Source organism: Pseudophryne corroboree, chromosome 5 (genome assembly GCF_028390025.1).
Source record: "Pseudophryne corroboree isolate aPseCor3 chromosome 5, aPseCor3.hap2, whole genome shotgun sequence".
In the NCBI taxonomy this organism is placed as follows: domain Eukaryota; kingdom Metazoa; phylum Chordata; class Amphibia; order Anura; family Myobatrachidae; genus Pseudophryne; species Pseudophryne corroboree.
In genome coordinates, this window is record NC_086448.1 from 39,949,892 (window position 1) to 39,977,340 (window position 27,449).

The 27,449-nt window shown below is 48.5% G+C and overlaps 1 protein-coding gene across 6 annotated transcripts in view; it reads left to right on the forward strand.

Annotated features, from left to right (window-relative positions):
* The window catches only part of LOC134927157 (uncharacterized), a 190,995-nt gene that overhangs the window by 159,135 nt on the left and 4,411 nt on the right, over nt 1-27,449 (forward strand). For 4 of the 6 annotated variants that reach the window (XM_063921227.1, XM_063921226.1, XM_063921229.1 and 1 more), the window contains 3 exons: nt 17,631-17,690; nt 17,766-17,978; nt 18,594-19,298. The exons of 1 other annotated variant lie outside the window; for it this stretch is intronic. In XM_063921227.1, the coding sequence (XP_063777297.1) occupies nt 17,631-17,690; nt 17,766-17,978; nt 18,594-19,261 (941 nt within the window). In that variant the 3' untranslated portion in view covers nt 19,262-19,298. Of the gene's footprint in view, nt 1-17,630; nt 17,691-17,765; nt 17,979-18,593; nt 19,299-27,449 lie in introns of those variants that run through there. One more of the 6 variants, XM_063921230.1, reaches the window with a different exon arrangement.

Consider the following 27,449-nt stretch of genomic DNA (forward strand, 5'->3'; position numbering starts at 1 on the left):
AAAACCACGGTTAGGTGGTATATACAATTATGGACGGGCTGCCGAGTGCCGACACAGAGGTAGCCACAGCCGTGAACTACCGCACTGTACTGTGTCTGCTGCTAATATATAGACTGGTTGATAAAGAGATAGTATACTCGTAACTAGTATGTATGTATAAAGAAAGAAAAAAAAACCACGGTTAGGTGGTATATACAATTATGGACGGGCTGCCGAGTGCCGACACAGAGGTAGCCACAGCCGTGAACTACCGCACTGTACTGTGTCTGCTGCTAATATAGACTGGTTGATAAAGAGATAGTATACTACTAATATTATATATACTGGTGGTCAGGTCACTGGTCACTAGTCACACTGGCAGTGGCACTCCTGCAGCAAAAGTGTGCACTGTTTAATTTTAATATAATATTATGTACTCCTGGCTCCTGCTATAACCTATAACTGGCACTGCAGTGCTCCCCAGTCTCCCCCACAATTATAAGCTGTGTGAGCTGAGCACAGTCAGATATATATATACATTGATGCAGCACACTGGGCTGAGCAGTGCACACAGATATGGTATGTGACTGAGTCACTGTGTGTATCGTTTTTTTCAGGCAGAGAACGGATATATTAAATAAAACAAACAACTGCACTGTCTGGTGGTCACTGTGGTCGTCAGTCACTAAACTCTGCACTCTCTTCTACAGTATCACAGCCTCAGGTCAATCTCTCTCTCTCTCTCTCAACCCTAATCTAAATGGAGAGGACGCCAGCCACGTCCTCTCCCTATCAATCTCAATGCACGTGAGAAAATGGCGGCGACGCGCGGCTCCTTATATAGAATCCGAGTCTCGCGATAGAATCCGAGCCTCGCGAGAATCCGACAGCGTCATGATGACGTTCGGGCGCGCTCGGGTTAACCGAGCAAGGCGGGAAGATCCGAGTCGCTCGGACCCGTGAAAAAAAATAAGAATTTACTTACCGATAATTCTATTTCTCGGAGTCCGTAGTGGATGCTGGGGTTCCTGAAAGGACCATGGGGAATAGCGGCTCCGCAGGAGACAGGGCACAAAAGTAAAGCTTTCGATCAGGTGGTGTGCACTGGCTCCTCCCCCTATGACCCTCCTCCAAGCCAGTTAGGTACTGTGCCCGGACGAGCGTACACAATAAGGGAGGAATTTTGAATCCCGGGTAAGACTCATACCAGCCACACCAATCACACCGTACAACTTGTGATCTAAACCCAGTTAACAGTATGATAACAGCGGAGCCTCTGAAAAGATGGCTCACAACAATAATAACCCGATTTTTGTAACTATGTACAAGTATTGCAGATAATCCGCACTTGGGATGGGCGCCCAGCATCCACTACGGACTCCGAGAAATAGAATTATCGGTAAGTAAATTCTTATTTTCTCTATCGTCCTAGTGGATGCTGGGGTTCCTGAAAGGACCATGGGGATTATACCAAAGCTCCCAAACGGGCGGGAGAGTGCGGATGACTCTGCAGCACCGAATGAGAGAACTCCAGGTCCTCCTTAGCCAGGGTATCAAATTTGTAGAATTTAGCAAACGTGTTTGCCCCTGACCAAGTAGCTGCTCGGCAAAGTTGTAAAGCCGAGACCCCTCGGGCAGCCGCCCAAGATGAGCCCACCTTCCTTGTGGAATGGGCATTTACATATTTTGGCTGTGGCAGGCCTGCCACAGAATGTGCAAGCTGAATTGTATTACACATCCAACTAGCAATAGTCTGCTTAGAAGCAAGAGCACCCAGTTTGTTGGGTGCATACAGGATAACAGCAAGTCAGTTTTCCTGACTCCAGCCGTCCTGGAACATATTTTCAGGGCCCTGACAACATCTAGCAACTTGGAGTCCTCCAAGTCCCTAGTAGGTGCAAGGCACCACAATAAGCTGGTTCAGGTGAAACACTGACACCACCTTAGGGAGAGAACTGGGGACGAGTCCGCAGCTCTGCCCTGTCCGAATGGACAAACAGATATGGGCTTTTTTGAGAAAAAAACCACCAATTTGACACTCGCCTGGTCCAGGCCAGGGCCAAGAGCATGGTCACTTTTCATGTGAGATGCTTCAAATCCACAGATTTGACTGGTTTTAAACCAATGTGATTTGAGGAATCCCAGAACTACGTTGAGATCCCACAGTGCCACTGGAGGCACAAAAGGGGGTTGTATATGCAATACTCCCTTGACAAACTTCTGGACTTCAGGAACTGAAGCCAATTCTTTCTGGAAGAAAATCGACAGGGCCGAAATTTGAACCTTAATGGACCCCAATTTGAGGCCCATAGACACTCCTGTTTGCAGGAAATGCAGGAAACGACCGAGTTGAAATTTCTTTGTGGGGCCTTCCTGGCCTCACACCACGCAACATATTTTCGCCACATGTGGTGATAATGTTGTGCGGTCACCTCCTTTCTGGCTTTGACCAGGGTAGGAATGACCTCTTCCGGAATGCCTTTTTCCCTTAGGATCCGGCTTTCCACCGCCATGCCGACAAACGCAGCTGCGGTAAGTCTTGGAACAGACATGGTACCTGCTGAAGCAAGTCCCTTCTTAGCGGCAGAAGCCATAAGACCTCTGTAAGCATCTCTTGAAGTTCCGGGTACCAAGTCCTTCTTGGCCAATCCGGAGCCATGAGTATAGTTCTTACTCCTCTACGTCTTATAATTCTCAGCACCTTAGGTATGAGAAGCAGAGGAGGGAACACATACACCGACTGGTACACCCACGGTGTTACCAGAACGTCCACAGCTATTGCCTGAGGGTCTTTTGACCTGGCGCAATACCTGTCCCGTTTTTTGTTCAGACGGGACGCCATCATGTCCACCTTTGGTATTTCCCAACGGTTTACAATCATGTGGAAAAAACTTCCCGATGAAGTTTCCACTCTCCCGGGTGGAGGTCGTGCCTGCTGAGGAAGTCTGCTTCCCAGTTTCCATTCCCGGGATGAAACACTGCTGACAGTGCTATCACATGATTTTCCGCCCAGCGAAAAGTCCTTGCAGTTTTTGCCATTGCCCTCCTGCTTCTTGTGTCGCCCTGTCTGTTTACGTGGGCGACTGCCGTGATGTTTTTCCCACTGGATCAATACCGGCTGACCTTGAAGCAGAGGTCTTGCAAAGCTTAGAGCATTATAAATTTACCCTTAGCTCCAGTATATTTATGTGGAGAAAAGTCTCCAGACTTGATCACACTCCCTGGAAATTTTTTCCTTGTGTGACTGCTCCCCAGCCTCTCGGGCTGGGCTCCGTGGTCACCAGCATCCAATCCTGAATGCCGAATCTGCGGCCCTCTAGAAGATGAGCACTCTATAACCACCACAGGAGAGACACCCTTGTCCTTGGATATAGGGTTATCCGCTGATGCATCTGAAGATGCGATCCGGACCATTTGTCCAGCAGATCCCACTGAAAAATTCTTGCGTGAAATCTGCCGAATGGAATTGCTTCGTAGGAAGCCACCATTTTTACCAGGATCCTTGTGCAATGATGCACTGTTTTTAGGAGGTTCCTGACTAGCTCGGATAACTCCCTGGCTTTCTCTTCCGGGAGAAACACCTTTTTCTGGACTGTGTCCAGAATCATCCCTAGGCACAGCAGACGTGTCGTCGGGATCAGCTGCGATTTTGGAATATTTAGAATCCACCCGTGCTGTTGTAGCAGTATCCGAGATAGTGCTACTCCGACCTCCAACTGTTCCCTGGACTATGCCCTTATCAGGAGATCGTCCAAGTAAGGGATAATTAAGACGCCTTTTCTTCGAAGAAGAATCATTATTTCGGCCATTACCTTGGTAAAGACCCGGGGTGCCGTGGACAATCCAAACGGCAGCGTCTGAAACTGATAGTGACAGTTCTGCACCACGAACCTGAGGTACCCTTAGTGAGAAGGGCAAATTTGGGACATAGAGGTAAGCATCCCTGATGTCCCGGGACACTATATAGTCCCCTTCTTCCTGGTTCGTTATCACTGCTCTGAGTGACTCCATCTTGATTTGAACCTTTGTAAGTGTTCAAAAAAATTTTTTTAGAATAAGTCTCACCTAGCCTTCTGGCTTCAGTACCACAATATAGTGTGGAATAATACCCCTTTTCTTGTAGTAGGAGGGGTAATTTAGTTATCACCTGCTGGAATACAGCTTGTGAATTTTTTCCCATACTGCCTCCTTGTCGGAGGGAGACCTTGGTAAAGCAGACTTCAGGAGCCTGCGAAGGGGAAACGTCTCGACATTCCAATCTGTACCCCTGGGATACTACTTGTAGGATCCAGGGGTCCTGTACGGTCTCAGCGCCATGCTGAGAACTTGTCAGAAGCGGTGGAACGCTTCTGTTCCTGGGAATGGGCTGCCTGCTGCAGTCTTCTTCCCTTTCCTCTATCCCTGGGCAGATATGATCTTATAGGGACGAAAGGACTGAGGCTGAAAAGACGGTGTCTTTTTCTGCAGAGATGTGACTTAGGGTAAAAACGGCGGATTTTCCAGCAGTTGCCGTGGCCACCAGGTCCGATGGACCGACCCCAAATAACTCCTCTTCCTTTATACGGCAATACACCTTTGTGCCGTTTGGAATCTGCATCACCTGACCACTGTCGTGTCCATAACATCTTCTGGCAGATATGGACATCGCATTTACTCTTGATGCCAGAGTGCAAATATCCCTCTGTGCATCTCGCATATATAGAAATGCATCCTTTAAATGCTCTATAGTCAATAAAATACTGTCCCTGTCAAGGGTATCAATATTTTTAGTCAGGGAATCCGACCAAGCCACCCAGCTCTGCACATCCAGGCTGAGGCGATCGCTGGTCGCAGTATAACACCAGTATGTGTGTATATACTTTTTATGATATTTTCCAGCCTCCTGTCAGCTGGTCCTTGAGGACGGCCCTATCTATAGACGGTACCGCCACTTGTTTTGATAAGCGTGTGAGCGCCTTATCCACCCTAAGGGGTGTTTCCCAACGCGCCCTAACTTCTGGCGGGAAAGGGTATACCGCCCATAATTTTCTATCGGGGGGAACCCACGCATCATCACACACTTTATTTAATTTATCTGATTCAGGAAAAACTACGGTAGTTTTTTCACATCCCACATAATACCCTCTTTTGTGGTACTTGTAGTATCAGAAATATGTAACACCTCCTTCATTGCCTTTAACGTGTGGCCCTAATAAGGAATACGTTTGTTTATTCACCGTCGACACTGGATTCAGTGTCCCTGTCTGTGTCTGTGTCGACCGACTAAAGTAAACGGGCGTTTTAAAAACCCCTGACGGTGTTTTTGAGACGTCTGGACCGGTACTAATTGTTTGTCGGCCGTCTCATGTCGTCAACCGACCTTGCAGCGTGTTGACATTATCACGTAATTTCCTAAATAAGCCATCCATTCCGGTGTCGACTCCCTAGAGAGTGACATCACCATTACAGGCAATTGCTCCGCCTCCACACCAATATCGTCCTCATACATGTCGACACACACGTACCGACACACAGCAGACACACAGGGAATGCTCTTAACGAAGACAGGACCCCACTAGCCCTTTGGGGAGACAGAGGGAGAGTTTGCCAGCACACACCAAAAGCGCTATATATGACAGGGATAGCCTTATAATAAGTGCTCCCTGTATAGCTGCTTTTATAATATAATTTTTGCCACTATTTTGCCCCCCCTCTCTTGTTTTACCCTGTTTCTGTAGTGCAGTGCAGGGGAGAGATCTGGGAGCCGTCCTGACCAGCGGAGCTGTGTAAGGAAAATGGCGCTGTGTGCTGAGGAGATAGGCCCCGCCCCTTTTCCGGCGGGCTCGTCTCCCGCTCTTTAGTGTATTCAGGCAGGGGTTAAATATCTCCATATAGCCCCGGAGGCTATATGTGAGGTATTTTTTAGCCAAATAGGTTTTCATTTGCCTCCCAGGGCGCTCCCCTCCCAGCGCCCTGCACCCTCAGTGACTGCCGTGTGAAGTGTGCTGAGAGGAAAATGGCGCACAGCTGCAGTGCTGTGCGCTACCTTTAGAAGACTGAGGAGTCTTCTGCCGCCGATTCTGGACCTCTTCATGTTTCAGCATCTGCAAGGGGGCCGGCGGCGAGGCTCCGGTGACCATCCAGGCTGTACCTGTGATCGTCCCTCTGGAGCTGATGTCCAGTAGCCAAGAAGCCAATCCATCCTGCACGCAGGTGAGTTCACTTCTTCTCCCCTAAGTCCCTCGTTGCAGTGATCCTGTTGCCAGCAGGACTCACTGTAAAATAAAAAACCTAAGCTAAACTTTCTCTAAGCAGCTCTTTAGGAGAGCCACCTAGATTGCACCCTTCTCGGCCGGGCACAAAAATCTAACTGGCTTGGAGGAGGGTCATAGGGGGAGGAGCCAGTGCACACCACCTGATCGGAAAGCTTTACTTTTGTGCCCTGTCTCCTGCGGAGCCGCTATTCCCCATGGTCCTTTCAGGAACCCCAGCATCCACTAGGACGATAGAGAAAACATGAAGTTCGGGCGGGTTCGGATTCAGAGAAACCGAACCCGCTCATCTCTAGTTTATACCAAAGCTCTAGAACGGGCAGGAGAGTGTGGATGACTCTGCAGCACCGATTGACCAAACATGAGGTCCTCATCAGCCAGGGTATCAAACTTGTAAAATTTCGCAAAAGTGTTTGAACCTGACCAAGTAGCTGCTCGGCAGAGTTGTAATGCCGAGACACCCCGGGCAGCCGCCCAGGATGAGCCCACCTTTCTGGTAGAGTGGGCCTTCACTGATTTCGGTAACGGCAAGCCAGCCGTAGAATGAGCATGCTGAATCGTATTACAGATCCAGCGTGCAATGGTCTGCTTGGAAGCAGAAGTCCCAATCTTGTTGGCAGCATACAGGACAAACAGAGCTTCCGTTTTCCTAATTTGAGCCGTTCTGGCGACATAGATTTTTAAAGCCCTGACAACATCAAGAGATTTTGACTCAGTGAAAGCGTTAGTAGCTACTGGTACCACAATAGGCTGGTTCATGTGGAACGATGAAACCACCTTCGGTAAAAATTGTTGACGAGTCCTTAACTCTGCCCTATCTTCATTGAAGATTAAATAAGGGCTTTTGTGAGACAAAGCCGCTAACTCAGAAACCCGCCTTGCGGACGCTAAGGCCAATAGCATGACCACTTTCCAAGTGAGAAATTTCAACTCTACCTTCTGTAAAGGTTCAAATCAATGTGATTGAAGGAAATGCAACACCACGTTAAGATCCCATGGTGCCACTGGGGGCACAAATGGAGGTTCAGGGCCGTTTCTTGGGGCAGGCGAGCAGTGCAACCGCACTGGGCGCCCGCCCCGGCACTAACTGTGGCTCCCTGCTTCCCCCTCCTATTTCTCCCCTAGTAACCCGCTCAGGGGGGCGGAGTTTCACGGAATGACGCGGTTGCATCGTTACGTCACGAAGCAACCCCGTCACTCCGCGAAACCCCCCCCCCCCGAGCGGAGTACAGAGGGGGATCCAAGTTAGGAAGAGGGAAAGGCCGGCGCGAGGAGCGACTGGTGAGGCGGGCCGAAGAGCGGTAATCGCCTCTGTAAGTATTCTCTCTTTCTCTCTCTCTCAATGTGTAAAATGTGGACACCTGCCGTAATGTGTGAAATGGGGACTCTTGCCTGCCGTAGTGTGGGGATTTAATGTATCAAGGGCATTGCGGTGTGTGGCATAATATGGTGCAGGGGGCATTACTGTGTGGGGCTCAATATGGTAGAATTTTTTTTTTCCTGTGGTGGTCGTGATCTGTTGGAGCAAGGTCAAAAACTGGATTGTGAGGTAGTCTTTTCAGACGAGGCCACACCCATTTAGATGAGGCCACGCCCCCTTGCCGGGAGCGCGCAAGTTTTTTTTTGTTATCAAGGTGTGTGTGTGTGTGTGTGTGTGTGGGGGGAATTTTTTTATGTCTTGGGGGGGGGGGGGCGCATTTTTAAATCTCGCACTGGGAGCCAAATTGGCTAGAAACAGCCCTGTGGAGGTTGGATGTGCAAAACGCCTTTCACGAAAGTCTGAACTTCTGGAAGGGAGGCCAATTGTTTTTGAAAGAAAACCGATAAGGCTGAAATTTGTACTTTAATCGTGCTTAACTTTAAGCCCGCATCCACACCTGCTTGTAGAAAATGGAGAAAACGCCCTAGCTGAAATTCCTCCGTAGGAGCCTTCTTGGATTCACACCAAGACACATTTTTTCTCCAAATATGGTGGTAATGTTTAGATGTTACTCCTTTCCTAGCCTGAAAAAGTGTGGGAATGACTTCACTGGGAATACCCTTTCGGGCTAGGATCTGGCGTTCAACCGCCAAGCCGTCAAACGTAGCCGCGGTAAGTCGTGATAAACGCACGGCCCCTGCTGTAACAGATCCTCTCGTAGAGGAAGAGGTCATGAAACTCCTATGAGTAATTCCTGAAAATCTGGATACCAAGCCCTCCTTGGCCAGTCCGGAACAATGAAGATCGCCTGAACCTTTGTTCTTCTTATGATCTTTAGCACCTTTGGGATGAGTGGAAGCGGAGGGAACACATATACTGACCGAAACACCCATGATGTCACTAGCGCGTCCACTGCTATTGCTTGAGGGTCCCTCGACCTGGAACAATATCTCTGAAGTTTCTTGTTGAGGCGAGACGCCATCATGTCTACTTGAGGAACTCCCCAAAGACTTGTCACCTAGATCGTGTCTGCTGAGGAAGTCTGCTTCCCAGTTGTCCACTCCTGGAATGAAGATTGCCGACAGAGCGCTTGTATGTTTTTCCGCCCAGCTGAGAACTCTTGTGGCCTCCGCCATTGCCGCTCTGCTCTTTGTTCCGCCCTGGCGGTTTATGTGTGCTACTGCTGTTATATTGTCCGACTGGATTAGGACGGGCAGGTTGTGCAGAAGACGTTCCGCTTGAAGAAGGGCGTTGTAAATGGCCCTTAACTCTAGAACGTTTATGTGTAGATAAACTTCCTGGCTTGACCATCTTCCTTGGAAGGTTTCCCCCTGAGTGACTGCCACCCAGCCTCGGAGACTCGCATCCATGGTTACTAGGATCCAGTCCTGGATCCCAAACCTGAGTCCCTCTAAGAGGTGAGAGCTGTGCAGCCACCACAGGAGTGAGATTCTGGTCTAGGAGGACAGGATTATTTTTCGGTGCATGTGCAGATGGGATCCAGACCACTTGTTCAACAGGTCCCACTGAAACACTCTGGCATGGAATCTGCCGAATTGAATGGCCTCATAGGCCGCCACCATCTTCCCCAGCAATCGAGTGCATTGATGGATTGACACTCTCGCTGGTTTCAGAATTTGTTTGACCAAACTCTGAATTTCCAGAGCCTTCTCTTCTGGAAGAAAAACTCTCTGTAATTCTGTGTCCAGAATCATTCCCAAAAACGACAGGTGTTTCGCCGGATTCAACTGTGACTTCGGCAAATTTAGGATCCAACCATGTTGTTGTAGAACTGTCAGGGAGAGCGTAATGTCCTGCACCAGCTTGTCTTTGGATCTTGCCTTTATCAGGAGATCGTCCAAGTAAAGGATAATTGTGACTCCTTGCTTGCAAAGGAGAACCATCATATCCGCCATTACCTCGGTGAAAATCCTCGGAGCCGTGGACAGACTAAACGGCAACGTCTGAAATTGGTAATGACAATCCTGAATAGCAAACCTCAGGTAATCCTGATGCGGAGGATATATGGGGATGTGTAAGTAGGCATCCTTTATGTCGACCGACACCATGAAATCCCCTTCCTCCAGACTGGAGATCACTGCTCGGAGAGATTCCATCTTGAATTTGAATTTTCTCAGGTAAAGGTTGAGGGACTTTAGGTTCAGAATTGGTCTGACCGAGCTGTCCGGCTTCGGGACCACAAACAGGCTTGAATAAAAACCTTCCCCCTGTTGAGACGGGGGAACCCTGATAATGACTTGATTTAGACACAACTTTTGTATTGCATCGCATACAACCTTCCTGTCCGGCAGAGAAGCTGGTAAGGCCGATTTGAAAAAACGTTGAGCGGGAACGTCTTGAAACTCCAGGTTGTACCCCATGGACACTATTTCTAAAACCCAAGGGTCTAGGACCGAACGAGCCTAGAATTGACTGAAGAGCCTGAGACGTGCCCCCACCGGTGAAGGCTCCCGCAGCGGAGCCCCAGCGTCATGCGATGGATTTGGCAGAAGCCGGGGAGGACTTCTGCTCCTGGGAACCTGCCACGGCCGGAGATCTTTTACCATTTCCTCTTCCTCTATTGGCAAGGAAGGAATAACCTCGGCCTTTTTTGAATTTATTTGGCCGAAAGGACTGCATCTGAGAGGGGTGAGCTTTCTTTTGTTGTGGAGGAACATAAGGCAAAAACGACGACTTACCCGCGGTAGCCGTAGATACCAAATCAGCGAGACCATCACCAAACAAGACACTACCTTTATATGGAAGAAACTCCATAGCTTTCTTAGAGTCAGCATCAGCATTCCATTGATGAATCCACAATGCCCTTCTAGCTGAGACTGCCATGGCATTGGCTTTTGAACCCAAAATGCCAATATCTCTCGCCGCTTCCTTTAGGTAGGCTGCAGCGTCCCTGATATAACCCAGCGTTAAAAAGATGCTATCCCTATCTAGGGTATCTATATCAGATGACAAGTTGTCTGCCCGCTTTTCAATAGCAATACTCACCTACGCAGATGCAATGGTTGGTCTGAGCAGCGTACCTGTGGTGACGTAAATGGATTTTAACGTATTTTCCTGTCTACGATCCGCAGGATCCTTAAGGGCAGCCTTGTCAGGAGACAGTAAAGCCACCTTTTTTAGACAATCGTGATAGAGCCTTGTCCACAATGGGGGGTGACTCCCACTTTTCTCTATCCCCAGAGGGGAACGGATACGCCACCTGAATCCTTTTGGGAATCAGAAACTTTTTGTCAGGATTTTCCCACATTTTTTCAAAAAGAGTATTCAGTTCATGAGAGGGAGTAAACGTTACCTCAGGTTTCTTTCCCTTATACATACAGACCCTAGTATCAGCAACAGCCGGGTCCTCAGTGATATGTAACACGTCTTTTATTGCCACAATCATGTACTGAATGTTCTTTGCCAATTTTGGGTCTAATCTGGCATCACTATAGTCGACACTGGAGTCAGTGTCCGTGTCGGTATCTGTGTCTGCCAACTGAGCAAACGAACGTTTATGTGCCCCCGAGGGGGTCTGGACCTGTGATAACACATCCTCCACAGATTTCTTCCATACCTGGTTCTGAGAGTCAGACTTATCTAATCTCTTATTAATAAGAGCCACATTAGCATTCAAGGCATTCAACACATTTACCCAATCAGGAGTCGGCGGTGCCAACAGGGTCACTCCCACAGCCGTTTCTGTCCCTAACACAGTTTCCTCCTGGGAAGAGCATTCAGCCTCAGACATGCCGACACAAGTGTACCGACACCCACAGACACACTGGGCAAATAGGGGACAGACCCACAGTAAAGCCTGTCAGAGAAACACAGAGGGAGTTTACCAGCTCACAACCCAGTGCCTATCCCGGTACTGAAATGTTATTATAAAGCCTCAGACCTGTAGCGCTTGTATAATAACTTATAGTTGCACCAAATTAACTGTGCCCACCCCCGTTTTGCACCCTGTTACTTGTACAGCAGTGTTGAGGAAGGACCAACGTCTCTGAAGCTCTGTGAACAGAAAATGGCGCTGATGTGAGCTGTAAGGGCTAAGCTCCGCCCCCTTAATGGCGCGCTTCAGCCCCGCTATTTTTTAAGATACATATGCTGGCGGGGGTTAGAATCTAGTGTCTAGGCACTTATATTCCACTTTGCCAGCCTTAAATGATGAGGCTTATGCTGCCCAGGGTGCCCCCCCCCCCCGCGCCCTTCACCCTGTAGTGCCTCTGTGTGTGGGAGCATGGCGCACAGCATGATCACTGTGCGGTACCACAGAAGCCGTCACTGAAGTCTTCTATCTTCTTCTACTCACCTGTCTTCTGACTTCTGGCTCTGGAAGGGGGGTGACGGCGGGCTCTGGGAATGAACCACTAGGCGTACCTAATGTTCCAAACCCTCAGGAGCTAATGGTGTCCTGTAGCCAAGAAGCAGAGCCTTTAAACTCATTAGAAGTATGTCTGCTTCTCTCCCCTAAGTCCCATGATGCAGGGAGACTGTTGCCAGCAGTTCTCCCTGAAAATAAAAAAAACCTAACATAAAGTCTTTTCAGAGAAACTCAGTAGAGCTCCTCTGGAGTGCATCCAGTCTGCCTGGGAACAATTCTAAAACTGGAGTCTGGAGGAGGGGCATAGAGGGAGGAGCCAGTTCACACCCATTCCAAGTCTTATAGTGTGCCCATGTCTCCTGTGGATCCCGTCTATACCCCATGGTTCTTGAAGTGTCCCCAGCATCCTCTAGGACGTATGAGAAAGTGACACAATTGAATATCGCCTATGCGATCTCCTGTTACTTTAAACGATAGATCTGGCACAATAATCAGTTGACGCCCTATAGATGGTTAATACAACACGTCACAAAATATTTATTTTCTTTTGCTGGAAAATGCAATAATATTTCTTATATTCTGGTGACATCACTGCATCTGTAAGTCAGTAATGAATTAAATCATTTGCATTTCCGGAAGATCTGTGGCTTTCTAATCAGATCATATTAATCAGATTGCCTTTCTAGGCACCGGCGAGAGGACGTGATCTGCAGACTGTCATTGCTAAGCTACAAGAAAGCTCTGAAAAGGTTGCATGTAATATATTTCTCTTTACCCTTTTACTGGTGGGAAACCCTGTTCAAAGAACAGGGAAAAAAATGTTCAGAAATGTTTGTATTATGAAAAGGTCAGAACATTTAGGAAAACGGAAAAATAAAAACAATGAAACAAGCGAAAACACGTGTCGTCTATTAAAGCATTGCAGTCGGCGTGCCCGCGATTTTCTCCAGGAGATGACACCTCTCATTCCGGCAGTGCTATATCATGCCCTTCAATGCAATGTATTACTGCTTGTAGATAGTCCACTCACGCAGAAATATACATACAGTACATATGCTGCAAATATATTATAACAGTGCTAAAATATTATTTAAGTCTGTCTTCCAGAGTTCTTCTTATATGTATAGTGATCGTTATCAGATGCTTTGCTCTGAAGAAATATCCATGGGATTGTAGGGACGGCATGGGTTTCCGATATACGTAGCTGAACATTAGCACACAGAGGAGCTTACAATCTAAATTACCTTACCGACAAATACATTTTAGGGTTAATTTCCATCAGTGTCCAATTTACCTACTTTCGTGTCTCTGTCCTGTGGGAGGAAATTGGGGCACCCACGAAACAAACCCATGCAAGCAAACTGTGTGATGTCAAAAGCCGTCCCTCCGTCGTTAGAATCAACGCACACGAAGAGTAACTACAGGGCTGGTCTTGTTTTGCACAAAAAGATTTTGCAGGCGCTCTGATGCACAAGCGTTCGCACTCCTGCAATGCGAAAATACACTCCCCAGTGGGCGGCGACAATGCGTTTGCACGGCTGCTAAAAACTGCTAGCGAGCTATCAACTCGGAATGACCCCCATAGTCCTCTGAGTGGAACCAAATTTATGACCCCAAATATTGTGAGGAGAAAGAGACAGCATTGCTAACCACTGTGCTAGCATGCTGCAATATTATGAATAATGGGGGTCATTCCGAGTTGTTCGCTCGCAAGCTGCTTTTAGCAGCTTTGCACATGCTAAGCCGCCGCCTTCTGGGAGTGAATCTTAGCTTATCAAAATTGCGAACGAAAGATTAGCAGAATTGCGAATAGACACTTCTTAGCAGTTTCTGAGTAGCTCCACACTTACTCGGCATCTGCGATCAGTTCAGTGCTTGTCGTTCCTGGTTTGACGTCACAAACACACCCAGCGTTCGCCCAGACACTCCTCCGTTTCTCCAGCCACTCCCGCGTTTTTCCCAGAAACGGTAGCGTTTTTTCACACACTCCCATAAAACGGCCAGTTTCCGCCCAGAAACACCCACTTCCTGTCAATCACATTACGATCACCAGAACGAAGAAAAAACCTCGTTATGCCGTGAGTAAAAAACCTAACTGCATAGCAAATTTACTTGGCGCAGTCGCACTGCGGACATTGTGCATGCGCATTAGCGACTAATCGCTCCGTTGCGAGAAAAAAATAACGAGCGAACAACTCGGAATGACCCCCATTGCACAGAGCGGATATAACAATTTTGCTAATCTGTCATACTAGCCTTCTCTGCAGTGCCATGGTGCACCAAGACTTATTAGCATTGGTTTAGCCCACAGATATGGCATCCAACAGCGACTTCAGACAACAGGTGCACATTACAATACTGAATTGCAGGGAGATCCTACAGATGCTCAGGGTAGTACACCAGCCTCTTGCACACCTGTCTAGTGAAACTGGCACAAGATGACAGCGAGTCATTATAGCCACGCCCTCTCTGTATGATGCAATGGTGCATGTAATTAGCCAATGGGTTATAATGACACGAATCATCCACTCCAATTCAAGTGTTCTCAAAGAAGTCTCCATTGGGAATTCTGCTGGAAGGAAAAACAAAAAAAATTGACAAATTTGACCGCCGAACAAACATGTTTTTCAATATGATTCTAAATATATTTTACAAAAATACATATGGGAGACCGGCAGACGAGATGCCGGCTGTCATTATAACGACAGCGGTAATCTGTCGCCTGGAATCCCGGCTGTGAGTAATCGAGTCTCCTCGCTGCGCTCGCCGCGCTCTCTGCGCTTGGGACCCGGCGGTGAGCTTTGCATTACCACTTGGCTTGTGGCGTGGGAATACAGGACTGCGGTCGGGATTGCAACCGCCAGCATTTCACTGGCTGTTGGGATTCCGGCGCTGGAATTCTGAACGCCGGGATCCCGACACCCGGTATATGAACCCGATGGTGGAGCACTGCAAATTTTGTAAGTATTGACTACTGTATAAAAATTATTACAATAATACAAAGATTATATGTATATGCTATAAATATCTTTGTATTATTTTAATACATTTTTTGTGAAAACTGGAGCATGACGGGTGAGACTCTGCCTCCCCTGACCACACGTCACTGGTAATCACCTACTGTATCTTGTGAGAGCAATTTAAAATTCATACGCGCACGCGGAGGGGGGGGGGGGTTCTCCGAGTACCCGGAAACCCCCCTGGCTGCCGTCCTATCACACAGCTGAACGATTTTTTAATTATTGTAGTACCTCAGTTAAAAATAAAGTGGGGTTCCGGAGGAGAGTTCTGTCTGCAGTGCTGAGGACCAGTGATTGTAGCCGTCGGAAAGGAAGGAGTCAGTCGGCAGTATGAGATCAGGAGCCGGCGAGCTGAGCCTGCAGCGTCGAGAGGACCATCGACCACAGAGAAGACCCCTTTATGGAGGATAGCTGCCCGCAGCACTGCCTGACCAGACGGAGCATCTGGAAGAGCCGCCACTGGTGGAGTGATGTCTGCACAGCGGTGGAGGGACAGCAGCCAGACGAGAAACTTCATTGAAGACTGCCATCCTGATGAAGAGAAGAGGAGGAGCAGCGCCGGCTGGTGACGGGAATCGCAGGCACAGTGGCAGACACCCTGCCTACCCAGAGAAGGACCCTGGAAGGACCCCCGGCTGCTGTGCGGAGGATGGCGCTGAAAGGAGCGGAGAGGAAGACCCCAGCAGAGGACCAGCAGAGAACCTCGGCTGGCGAACTTAGACATGGGGGTAAATTTACTAAGATTCGTATTTTCCAGAATCATGTCCAAGTTCAATCACGAATGACATCGACAGTGTAAAATTGCAACTTTTTGAATTGATTACGACTAATTTACTAAGCTGTCGTATTCGTATTTTTCGTTTCTTCCGATGTCGATGTCATTCGTGCTTTTCTGATGTAGATTGCGGCCGCGTTTGCTGTTTCGCGGCCGCGTTGATTGTTTTTTTTACGACTGCGTCACATGTCTGTTACGGCAGTGATTTGGAAATTGCTGCCGCGTTTTTACTCCTAAGTTTCGTTTACGTCACGCGGCCGTGATTGGTTGTATTCGTGAAGGAGGAGTGTCTGTGCATATTACTATAAAACCGCCCCAAACACTCCGCACCTCGTGGGTTTAGCTAGTGGAGAGGAGAGAGGAAGGTGTATTTGGAGTTGGTGAGTTTGGTGGAGTTTTTGGTGGATTTGGAGCGGAGTTTGGTGATTGTTGAGTGCTGTACTGTGTGTGTAAGTAGTCTTGTCATATTTGTAGTATTGTTTTTTCACAGTTTGTCAATTTTTTTGTCCTTGTTTTTTTTTTATAGTCTTTTGTCATTGTTTGTGAGTGAGTGAGTGAGTGAGTGAGCGTGTGTGTTGGCTGTGTGGTGTGTAGTAGTAGGAGTAGTTGAGGAGTGTGTTTTGTGTTTTGATTTTTCAGTGTTTTTTGTTGTTTGTCATGTCCGACTCAGAGGTCAGTGTGGTGGCGGAGGTTAGTGAGGTGGAGGCTGGTAGTGAGGTGGAGGCTGGTAGTGAGGTGGAGGCTGGTAGTGAGGTGGAGGCTGTTAGTGAGGTGGAGGGGGGTAGTGAGAGAGAGGAGGTTAGTGAGGAGGAGGAGGAGGGGGTGCCTGTTGCTGTATTTTCCAGTGATAGTGATGGTGTTGTGGCTCCGCAGCCACGCACCACTACCAAGACTGGCAGGAATATAAAGTTCAGCTATGCTGAAAACATGGCTTTGGAGCGTGAGCTGATGAAGCACCATCGCCAATTGTTTGGTCAGGATGCTGGCAAGGTGTCCTCCCGCAGGAAGTCTGTCCTGTGGGGGCAAGTAATACTTGCTGTGAATAGTGAGGGTGTGGTGAGGCGGACTGAGGACACGTGCCGCAAGAGGTTTTATGATATTAAGCGGCGTGTCAAGGCCAAGATGGCCAAAGAGGCCAAATCTGCACGTAAAACCGGAGGTGGCCCACCTTTCCATGCAAGCTATCGGGACTGGGAGGAGCCTGTGCGGGCATTGATTCCTGCAGAAGTGGTGTCTGCTACTCATGTCCGGGATTCGGACCGACCCACGCAGGATGGTAAGTTTGATTTGTTATATTGTTTTTTAAATGTCCGCTAAATGTTGTAAATGTCATTTTTAAAGGGTAAAGGATGCATATATTGTTTTTCACATATTGCAGGCCTATGCTCCCTTAAGGTGTGTTTGTGTTTAGAATGTGCTTTTTTCACCTTGCATTGGCTGTTTGTTAAATTAAATATTGCGCAAAAACATGTGCAATGTTTTTTTTTTATTTAAACTAAAAAATATTTTTTTTTGGCGATAATGCTTGGACATCTGTGTTGTCTGCTTATTTAAAAAAGGTTTTTTTTTTATTTTACTTCTGAAAAGCGGTGCAATTTTTGCAACATTACATTTTAAAAACATTTGCTAGTAGTCAATCTCTGCAATATCTGAGGCATAATTCAAAAATGTAACATATTTATTGTGTGCCACATCATGTACATTTGGATATACAACACAAAAAAATGAAGCTAGAAGCTCTTAAGCTGAAATTATTTGGTTAACCAATACCTAATAGATGGTTACAGTACAATAAGGCTTTGCAGTGGTTATTTTTACACAAAGCATGGTAATAATGTTTGGTACACTTTTTCAACAGTCACACAGACCAGCCGGCCAGACAGGCCTCAGACAAGTCAGGATGAGGCTGGGATTGCAGGTAAGTCTTCACTGTAGTCACATATTCTGAAAACACATAGAAGTACAAAATATTAATGTTTTTATTTTCACATAGGTTCTGCTTCTGGAAGCCGACCTCCTGTAAGGCGCCCATCACAGGGCTTGGGCCACTTACCCAGGAGGCCAAGTAAGACACGGCGTCTTGGCTCGGAATCTGCGGCTCCATCATCCCCAACCAGGCGACGACTTTCGGCAGTGTCACCCCAGCCACCACTGGCACTATTGGCGAGTTCTCAGAGTGATGAGCCCCGATCCCCTCAGTTATCTGGTGAGTAAAAACAGAAATTAAACACATAAGCAATAATATACACAGTACAGTTAATATGTTGTTAGTTGGTTTGGAGATTACATGTTTTCCAGAACAAGCAATGTGTTGTTACGTCTTCAATTGCTAAAGGTGCTAAAAATTTATTATATAAGGTCTTAGTGGATGTTCTCGACAACATCATTTTTTTACAAAAAAAAGATTTATATTAAAATTGGGCCCACACACGTGCACATTTAAATAAAATATGAATACAATTAAATATAAAAAACACTATCCACAACATTAGAGTGTTCACACATCTCCCCTGTCCAGTATGTAGATGGCTTACTTGCTCCGCTCCTCTGGACTATCCAGGTAAGTAGTCGATATCGTGGTCAGGGGAGGGAATCTAACAGTGTAATGCTGTGGAGGGGAGTTAGTTAGGTGAGGATTATGCAAATCTGTCTATGTTTCCGCCTGTGTTGGTATATATGTTTTAGAACATAAAAAACATTATAAGTTTATAAAATCCACGCCAAAAAGATTAAAAATGGAGTATTATGAATGTAGTAAGGTGTAGAATTAGCCTTGAAATTTTTTTACAAATAAACATTGCATGTTGCCCACCCCATACAGAGCCCAGCTTGATGGCCGACGTGGACCAGCAGGGACAAGACCAACAGGCAACCATCACACTGCAACTTACACCTGTTGACCCAAGCCAGCCAATACAGTTGCAGGATATCCCCCAAGCCTCCATCAGTCCACAACTGGCACAAGCTCCGCCCCCAAGCCAAATACCAGATGATTTTTGGGCCAGTTGGACAAGCCAACAGGCCCAAAGCAATGCCAGCCTGACCGCACATACACAACACCTTGCCAGTCTGCCCCATCATCTACCGCGTATTAGTCGCAACTCGGGCAGACTGATAGTACAAGTAGGGCGAATGGCTACCTCAATGGAGCAAATAAGGGCTGACAACAGCCAAATGCTTGCACTTTTATCGCGCATCATAGATGAGCAACAGCGCCATCAGCAGGCACTCGTTCAGCTCATTCAGCACAACCAAGTGGTGAATGAGTCGTTATCCAGGATTGTAGCCAGCCACACTGCAACCAACACTCAGCTGATTGCAAGCCTTAATAATTTGAGCAGCAATATTTCATTGATGGGAGCTCACCAAGTAACCTCCAGCTCGGGGACCACGACCCCTATCCAAACGCCAGTAACCTCCCCTGTTCGGCGATCCTCAAGAGCACGTGCCAGTGAGCCAGCACCCAGCACACACAAGCGCAAAAAATAACCACAATGTTATTTGAAAAATAAAAATTTGTATTTGACAAACACACAACTTCCTGTGTCCGTCTCCAACATTGTCGAAGCTGCTCTGTATGTATGTATGTTTTTCATGGGTAATGACTGAAAATTTATTTTTAGCATAAACTAAACACAATGTACACACCACTATAAACAACAAACAGTAAGTAACATAACACACAATAGAAAGTAGTGCAAAGTGTTTAGTCAAGGATAATTACAGCCTAATAAAACTGACCTGAAAAATAGCGCAGGATCACTTCTTGCCGTACCTGCCTCCCTACATTTGTACTCACACTGTCACCAGATGGTTCTAACTCCTCTGCTTGCTGACTGCTTTCTCCCTCATCATGTGCCAGATGTTGACTTAAACACAGATTATGGAGAAAACAGCAGCAGAACACAATTCTAGTCACCTTTGAGGGACTATACAACAAAAGGCCTGCAGATTTATCCAGACACCGAAACCGTGACTTCAGCACACCAAAACATCTTTCTATCACATTCCGCGTAGCCTTATGTGCATGATTGTAACTGTGTTCAGCAGGAGAATCAGGTTGGGACAATGGAGTAAGGAGCCAAGAGTAGCAGCCGTAACCCCCATCACCTGAAAAACATATATAGTCAACATTAGTACATATGTTACATTATTCTTTCACCTCATCAAAACTCGAGTTTGTGGTTAAAAGACATACACACAAAACATTTTAAACATACCCAACAGCCAGCCATCAGGCATTTGTCCCTCCTCAAATTTATCGAAGAGCGATGACTGACTGAGGATGAAGGAGTCATGGCAGCCACCAGGGTAACCTGCAACAACACTCATAATTTTTAAGTTTGCATCACAGACCACCTGGACATTAGTTGATTGTGCCAGATGCCTATTAGTATATATATATTGGCGGCCCTTAGGTGATCTCAGCTGAACGTGTGTGCAATCTATGGCCCCCAGCACATTGGGCATGCCAGCAAGCTCATAGAAAGCTACCCTGACAGCACTCCACTCCGACTCCTCGGTAGGGAAGCAGATTGAGGCTTTAATGTGTGGCTCCAACACATCCAAAACCTGAGTGGACATTAAAGAAGCTAAGGTGAGTGTCATGTTAGGTATTCTCTACAATACTGTGTTGTTTGTACTTACAGAAGCAACACTTAGACATAACCGCATATGTATTTTTAGACTCACCTGAATCAAATATCTGGAAAAGGTGGGCTGTGAGATACCAATGACGTCGCCTGCCACAGCCTGGAAGCTCCCAGTAGCCATAAAGTGTAACACAGCCAGGAGTTTGTGTAGGCCTGAGACAGAGCGAGAGCGTGCTGTCTCAGGGTCTATGCCCAGTTTGACAAGGTCATACAGGTGGAAAATGTTGTTTCTATTTAGGCGGAACATCTGTATGACCCTATCATCGGACAATGCATTTAAGTTTAAACGCCCTCTAAAAAAACGAGGCTGGCGCAGCCTCCGCGGTACCTGGACAACCTGTTGACCATGTTCACTTACCTGGGCCTGATTCCTGGAAGCCTCATGGAGCAGTCTAAGGTATCCCACAGCAAACAAAAAATCATTGCCACACACCACAGCCGCCATTTCAGAGTGAGAGAAGTTCAGAATGTGCCTGGAACACTTTTATAGGGCCAAACATTCAGGTGTGAGTAATGGATAATTGAGTACACATGTAAACGCGGTTTTCAAATGCTGGCGCGTTTTTTTTTAGGAAAAAAATACGATTTGTAATTTATCGCGGCCGCGAATGCATTTTCGCGGCAGCAATTACAATTACGAATAGTTAGTAAATGACCGAGATTCATATCTAAACAGGCGTAATTTGACCGATGGTGTATTCATTCGTAATTTTTTACTTGGACTTGCAAAAAATTACGAATGCCCTCATCTCTGCCGTGATTAGTGTTTAGTAAATTACCGAGATGACACTTTGATGAAAAAACGGCATCTCGGTCAAAATCGGGAGCTTAGTAAATTTCCCCCATGGAGTGCAGAAGTGGACAAGGGAAAAGAGCGCTGCCTGGTGCGGTGCTCAGCATCCCAGGTGGCACTGAAGAGCTGGTCGGAGGTGGCAGAAGAGCCGCAGCTTGGGTTGAAACACTGTTTAAGTCCTTCCGCTGCCTACTTTGCCCCTGTTAACCCCTTCTGCTGCAATACTCTGCCTGAGTAAAGAAGGGGGTAGGCTCCCCTGTGTTTTTTTCTTTGCTGCCCCAGTGTACAGTTAATTAGGGGTAGGCTTCCCCTATCCCCAGTGCTTTGCATTGCCTAAAGTTTAAAGGTGTAGGTTCCCCTGTTGTTATCCTCTTCCCCATAGTTTAACTTATAAAGGGGGTAAGTGCCCCTTCTTCTGGTGAGTGCACGGAACTCCGGCACCCTGGGTCTTTCGCTTTGGGTAAGCGGTGCAGTGGCGTTTTTTCTTTCTCTGGGGACCCAGCCAGCATACTTTATTATATACTACCCACAAAAGCCCCCACTCCCTGTCCTGGTAACTGCAGCAGTTGTTTGAGTGGCCAGCATGAGTGCAGGGTGTGGTGGTGGGGAGAATGATAGTGGCTGTGCCTTCTGTTTATGGAGGGAGGTGCTGGGGTGTAAAGATGGTGACTGCGCTTTCTGTTTAGGGAAGGTTGGGGTGCTCGGGTGGCTGTGCTCTCTTTTTCATTGGTTCTGCAGCCAATTATTTGGAAACCTCCCTTTGTAAAATCCCGCGTTTGCCACTGAGCTTATCTTCATGTATGAATGTGAACAATGGTGGTCATTCCGAGTTGATCGCTCGCTAGCTGTTTTTAGCAGCCGTGCAAACGCTAAGCCGCCGCCCACTGGGAGTGTATTTTAGCTTAGCAGAAGTGCGAACGAAAGGATCGCACAGCGGCTACAAAATAATTTTGTGCAGTTTCAGAGTAGCTCCAGACCTACTCAGCGCTTGCGATGACTTCAGAATGTTCAGTTCCTGTTTTGACGTCACAAACACGCCCTGCGTTCGCCCAGCCACGCCTGCGTTTTTCCAGCCACACCTGCGTTTTTCCAGCCACGCCTGCATTTTTCCGAACACTCCCTGAAAACGTTCAGTTGCCACCCCGAAACGCCCACTTCATGTCAATAACTCTGCGGCTAAAAAGCTTCGCTAGACCTTGTGTGAAACTACATCGGCCGTTGTGAAAGTACGTTGCGCGTGCGCATTGCGCCGCATACACATGCGCAGAAGTGCCTTTTTTTGCTTCATCGCTCCACAGCGAACATTTTCTGCTAGCGATCAACTCGGAATGACCTCCAATGTGTCCTTGCTTTATATCTATTTTATTAGTTGCTCTGTGTTTTGCTTTTATTCCATATATATTAATTTGAAACAAACTATAATAACCAGAGACAGCAATTAATTGATTGCGCAGAGGTCCGCATATGAACGTAAAGTGCCACAACAATACTTGAGCTACTGGGATGATAGAGACAGACGTGCAGATCAAAGCGAGAATATATGAAAGAAATCTGCATATCATTTTAGTAACAGATTTTTTTTTTTTTTTTTTAAGACTCACTGTGCAATTAGTTCTTAGTGTTAGTAACAATATTTATCAGATACAGATTGGGCCATAGTTTTAGATCTCAAATAATTAGTTGTGAAACTATTGAGGATTAAATGATTTAAACTTATTTAAAGAAAAATTAGTGTAACCTGTTAGTTTAAGTACAAAATATTGAATAACAATTTTTTTTGTACATCAATACAATAAATACCATTTTCAAAGTAAAACCTTCCTTTGCATAAACCCCCTCAGCCTCGGGTGTTAGCATTCCCTGATATCAGTGAGTGTCGGAGATACACAGTCTGGTCTCCTTGTTGTCTGGGGAAAATGCTATTTTTAATATCTGTTATTGCTGAATGCCGTTTTTACCATCCAGGGACCTGACACCAAATTGCGCACAGCTTCTTATATGGCCGTACTTAGCAAATCTTAGCAGACTGCCCATTTACGCATTTATGCGGGTGTCATTCCGAGTTGATCGCTAGCTAGCTGCCGTTGTTCGCAGCGCAGCAATCAGGCTGAAAATCGGCATTACTGCGCATGCACCGCAATGCACACGCGTGACGTACGGGTACAAAGTCCTTTGTGGTTTTTCACAGGTTCTAGCGAAGCTTTCAGTCGCATGACACAATGCAGGAAGATTGACATAAAGTGGGCGTTTCTGGGTGTCATCCGACAGTTTTCAGGGAGTACTTAGAAAAACGCAAGCATGTCGGGGAAAACGCAGGCGTGGCTGGATGAACGCTGGGCAGGTGTGTGACGTCAAAAGCCATCCCACCATCGTTAGAATCAATGCACACGAAGAGTAACCACAGGGCTGGTCTTGTTTTGCACAAAAAGATTTTGCAGGCACTCTGCTGCACAAGCGTTCACACTTCTGCAAAGCGAAAATACACCACCCAGTGGGCGGCGGCAATGCGTTTGCACGGCTGCTAAAAACTGCTAGCGAGCGATCAACTCGGAATGACCACCTTATGCATCTCTTTGGGTGAGTTCCAACATTCATCATTACATTATTCGTGTCCATCATAAAGGAATGGATCAATTAAATTAAATTTTCCCCACCAATAAATTTATAGTTATAACCCACTATTAAATAACTAGGTGCTTCATCGCGCCCTACGGGCGCTCTTCACACCGTTGCAAGGGGCTACGCCCCCTTAACCCTTGCATGCCTTTCTGGGGTTTAATATTTGTATTATATGGAGTATTACCTGCATTCCTTTGTTAGTGGTTAAATATTGCACAATGAAAGGGCGTGCGATGGTGAAGGATGCGCAGCCCCTTGCGACGGCGTGAACAGCACCTGCAGGGCACGATGTACAGAATGTAGCGGGTGCGGGGGGGACTGCGGATGGGGGAGGGTGTCTGTAGATGCTGCGGATGGAGGGGGGCGGAAGCGGGGGGGAGCCCGGATGGGGAAGGGTCGGGAGGTGCTGCGGGTGGGGGAGGGGCAGAGGTGTGGGGGCTGCAGATGGAGGAGGGGTCCAGAGGCACTGTAGGTGGGGGAGTGGCAGGGGTGCCACGGGTGGGAGAGGGGCAGGTGCGGGGATGTTGCGGATGGGTGAAGGGTTCCGTAGGTTTTGTGGGATGGGAAGGGGCGGGGGTGCCGGGGGTGGGGTAGGGGGTCCGGAGGCGCCGTGGGTAGGGGAGGGGCAGGTACGGGTGGTGCGGCGGATGGGGAAGGGGGTCCGGAGGCGCTGCAGGTGGTGGAGGGGCAGGTGCGGGGGTGCCATGGCTGGGGGAGGGGTGGGGGAGGGGTGGGTGAGGGGGGGACGGCAGATGGAGGAGGGTGTCTGCAGATGCTGTGGGTGGAGGGGGGCAGGTGTGGGGGGTGGATGGTGGAGGGGGTCTGGAGGTGCTGTGGGTGGTGGAGGGGCAGAGGAGTGGGAGCCACGGGTGGTGTAGGGGGTCTGGAGGCACAGCGTGTGGGGGAGGGGTGGAGTGCCGCATGTGGTGGAGGGGAAGGTGCAGAGGTGTGGTTCATTGAGTAGGGGTCTGGAGGTGCTGCGGGTACTGTACCTGCCAAAAAGGTAGTTGGAGGGCATGCAGTAACAAGGCCAGGACAGGAGTGACAGGGTCAGAACAGGGGTGACGGGGCCAGGACAGGGGTGACGGGGCCAGGACAGGGGCGATGGGGCCAGGACAGGGGCGACAGGGCTAGGACAGAAATGACAGGGACAGGATAGGGGTGACAGGGCCAGGGTAGGGGCGGCAGGACCAGGACAGGGGTGACAGGGCCAGTGTAGGGTTGACAGGGCAAGCACAGGGGTGACAGGGCCAGGATAGGGTTACAGGGCCAGGATAGGGGTAACAGGGCCAGCATAAGGGTGAAAGGGCTATGATAAGGGTGACAGGGCAAGGCCAGGGGTGACAGGGACATGACAGAACACAGGGCGCGGTAGAGATTGGTATTAGGGACAAAACAGTGGTGACAGACAGATGTGTCTTTCCGGAGTCACTGCTGCTGGCTGCTGCTGTTCCACTCCAACCTGTTGGGATCTGCTGCTGGTGGGGACTTGGCATGGCTGACTCTCTCAGGCTGCAGTCCTTCTACCTCTGCCCGTCAGCAACGCCTTCCCCCCTCCTCAGTCACACACTGCAGACCTCGCGCAGCTGCCGGGCACTGTGGTAAGGGAAGACTGGGAGTGACTGGTTAGCCCCCAGGAGACGCTGCGACTGGAGGAAGGAGGGGGTCATAGCATGCACACAGCGCGGACCTCTCGGCTGCTGGGCACTGTGGTAAGGGGAGACTGGGAGTGACTGGTTAGCTCCCAGGGGACGCTGCGGCTGGAGGGAGGAGGGAGTCGGAGCCTGCAAGCAGCGCAGACTTCTGCAGCGCTACCCGCTGGCTAAAGTGTGGGAAGGAGCTGGGCGCACCTCACTGTGGGCGGCAGTGCTGCAGCTAGCGGTGGGGTTGCCGGGGCTGGAGATAACAGAGGCAGTACGGAACCTGCACAGCGGCAGGTGCCCCACAAAACTGTAGCTAAGAAGCATGGAGTGTGCTAGAAAGTGACGCTCCTCCGCGCCAGTGAGACCCTGCTGAGTATGCTGATGTGGGGGGTCAAGCACACAGTGAGCCGGTGCCCGTCTGTCTGTACGGCATACCCCCTCACACACCCCTATACCTCCCAGCTTCCCGGGGTTCCGGCAGCAGAGCCGGATTAAGGGGGGGAAGGGGGTACGTACCGTGGGCCCCACAGTTTTAGGGGGCCCCTCGGCTGGAGAAGCTCTGTCCCAGCTCAGAAGCTCCCCCGTCCTGCTAGCAACAGCGGCAGCATTGTGCTACAGTCAGCACACGCTGCTGCGTGTTGGCAGGCATAGGCGTGCGCAGAGACTGACTGGCGGGTGCCGCTCCGGACTTCCCCCCCTCCACGGCATTATAGTGTTCTCTCACCTCCCCTGTCCTGGATATAGACTGCTCACCTAGGCCGCCCAGGTGTGCAGTCTATGGGCCGCCCAGGTGAGCAGTCTATATCCAGGATAGGGGAGGTGAGAGAACACTATAATGTCTTGGAGGGGGGGAAGTCCGCAGCGGCACCCGCCAGTCAGTCTCTGCGCACGCCTATGTTGGCAGGTCTGTGGTGTTGGAGGGAGGCAGCAGTCTCCCTGCTTTCTTCTGCCTGTGTGGGTGTGTAGGGGGGAGCGACCACCTCCTCTGGATTTAGCCCTAGCTGAGGGGCCAAAATGCCATATAAATTTTTTTTCCGGAATTTGCATAAGGGGGCGTGATCACGTGACCCACAATTAGGCCACGCCCCCAGTCCCACACCAGGAACAGCAATGAGATAGGGCTCCCCTGTCTCAAGTGCCCTGGCCCCCCCGGACTCATAATCCGCCCCTGGAGGCATGCCAGCAGCTCACAGAGCGCTGGGCATGCCCCCTCACTGACGAAAACGGGGGCCCTCCCGTGAAGCCACGCCCCATTTGTGTTGGCCATGCCCCATTTTTGCCGCGCGTGTGTCCCTCCTTCTGCCTGAAGAAAGCTGGGAGGTATGCACCCCTGCCTGTGCCATGCCCATACTATCTGCTTCTGCTCCTAGTCTCCTATAGATTTGCCCAGATCTGTGACTCATTTGACTAACTCCGCCCAGGGTTGTGACTCCGCCCAGCGTTAGCAAATGATTCACAAAGTCACAGATCTGGGCTATTATATAGGAGATTAGCAACCACACTTACCAAAAAATGAACACTGCCAGCCTCTACCCACATTAAGAGTCACACTTTGCCTGTCGGATTCTCTTGCTGGCTGCACACTTGTGACATGCTGTCAGTGAGACATATCCACCCCACCTTTCAGTGCTCATAGTACTTTAAAAAAAAAAAATTGATGAGGTGGGGTGGCCATGTCTCCCAGATTTGGTCACAACCAGTGGTGGCTTCAGAGCCACACCAACTGCCAGTGAGTCCCAGACGTCGATGTTTGGCAGCATTTGGAGTGGCAGTTGGTGTCAACAGAGCACAATATGGAACTGATCTTCTACACCGCAGATCTTGTATATGATCAATATAGAATAACCAGTAAAGTAGGGTGAGATGAGTTAACAGGAACCAGAGACCTTCATGAAATAGCCTGTTTTTATCAGAAAGTACAGGGAAGTCCAAACATCTCCATACATAGGGAAAAATAACACTTTATAACA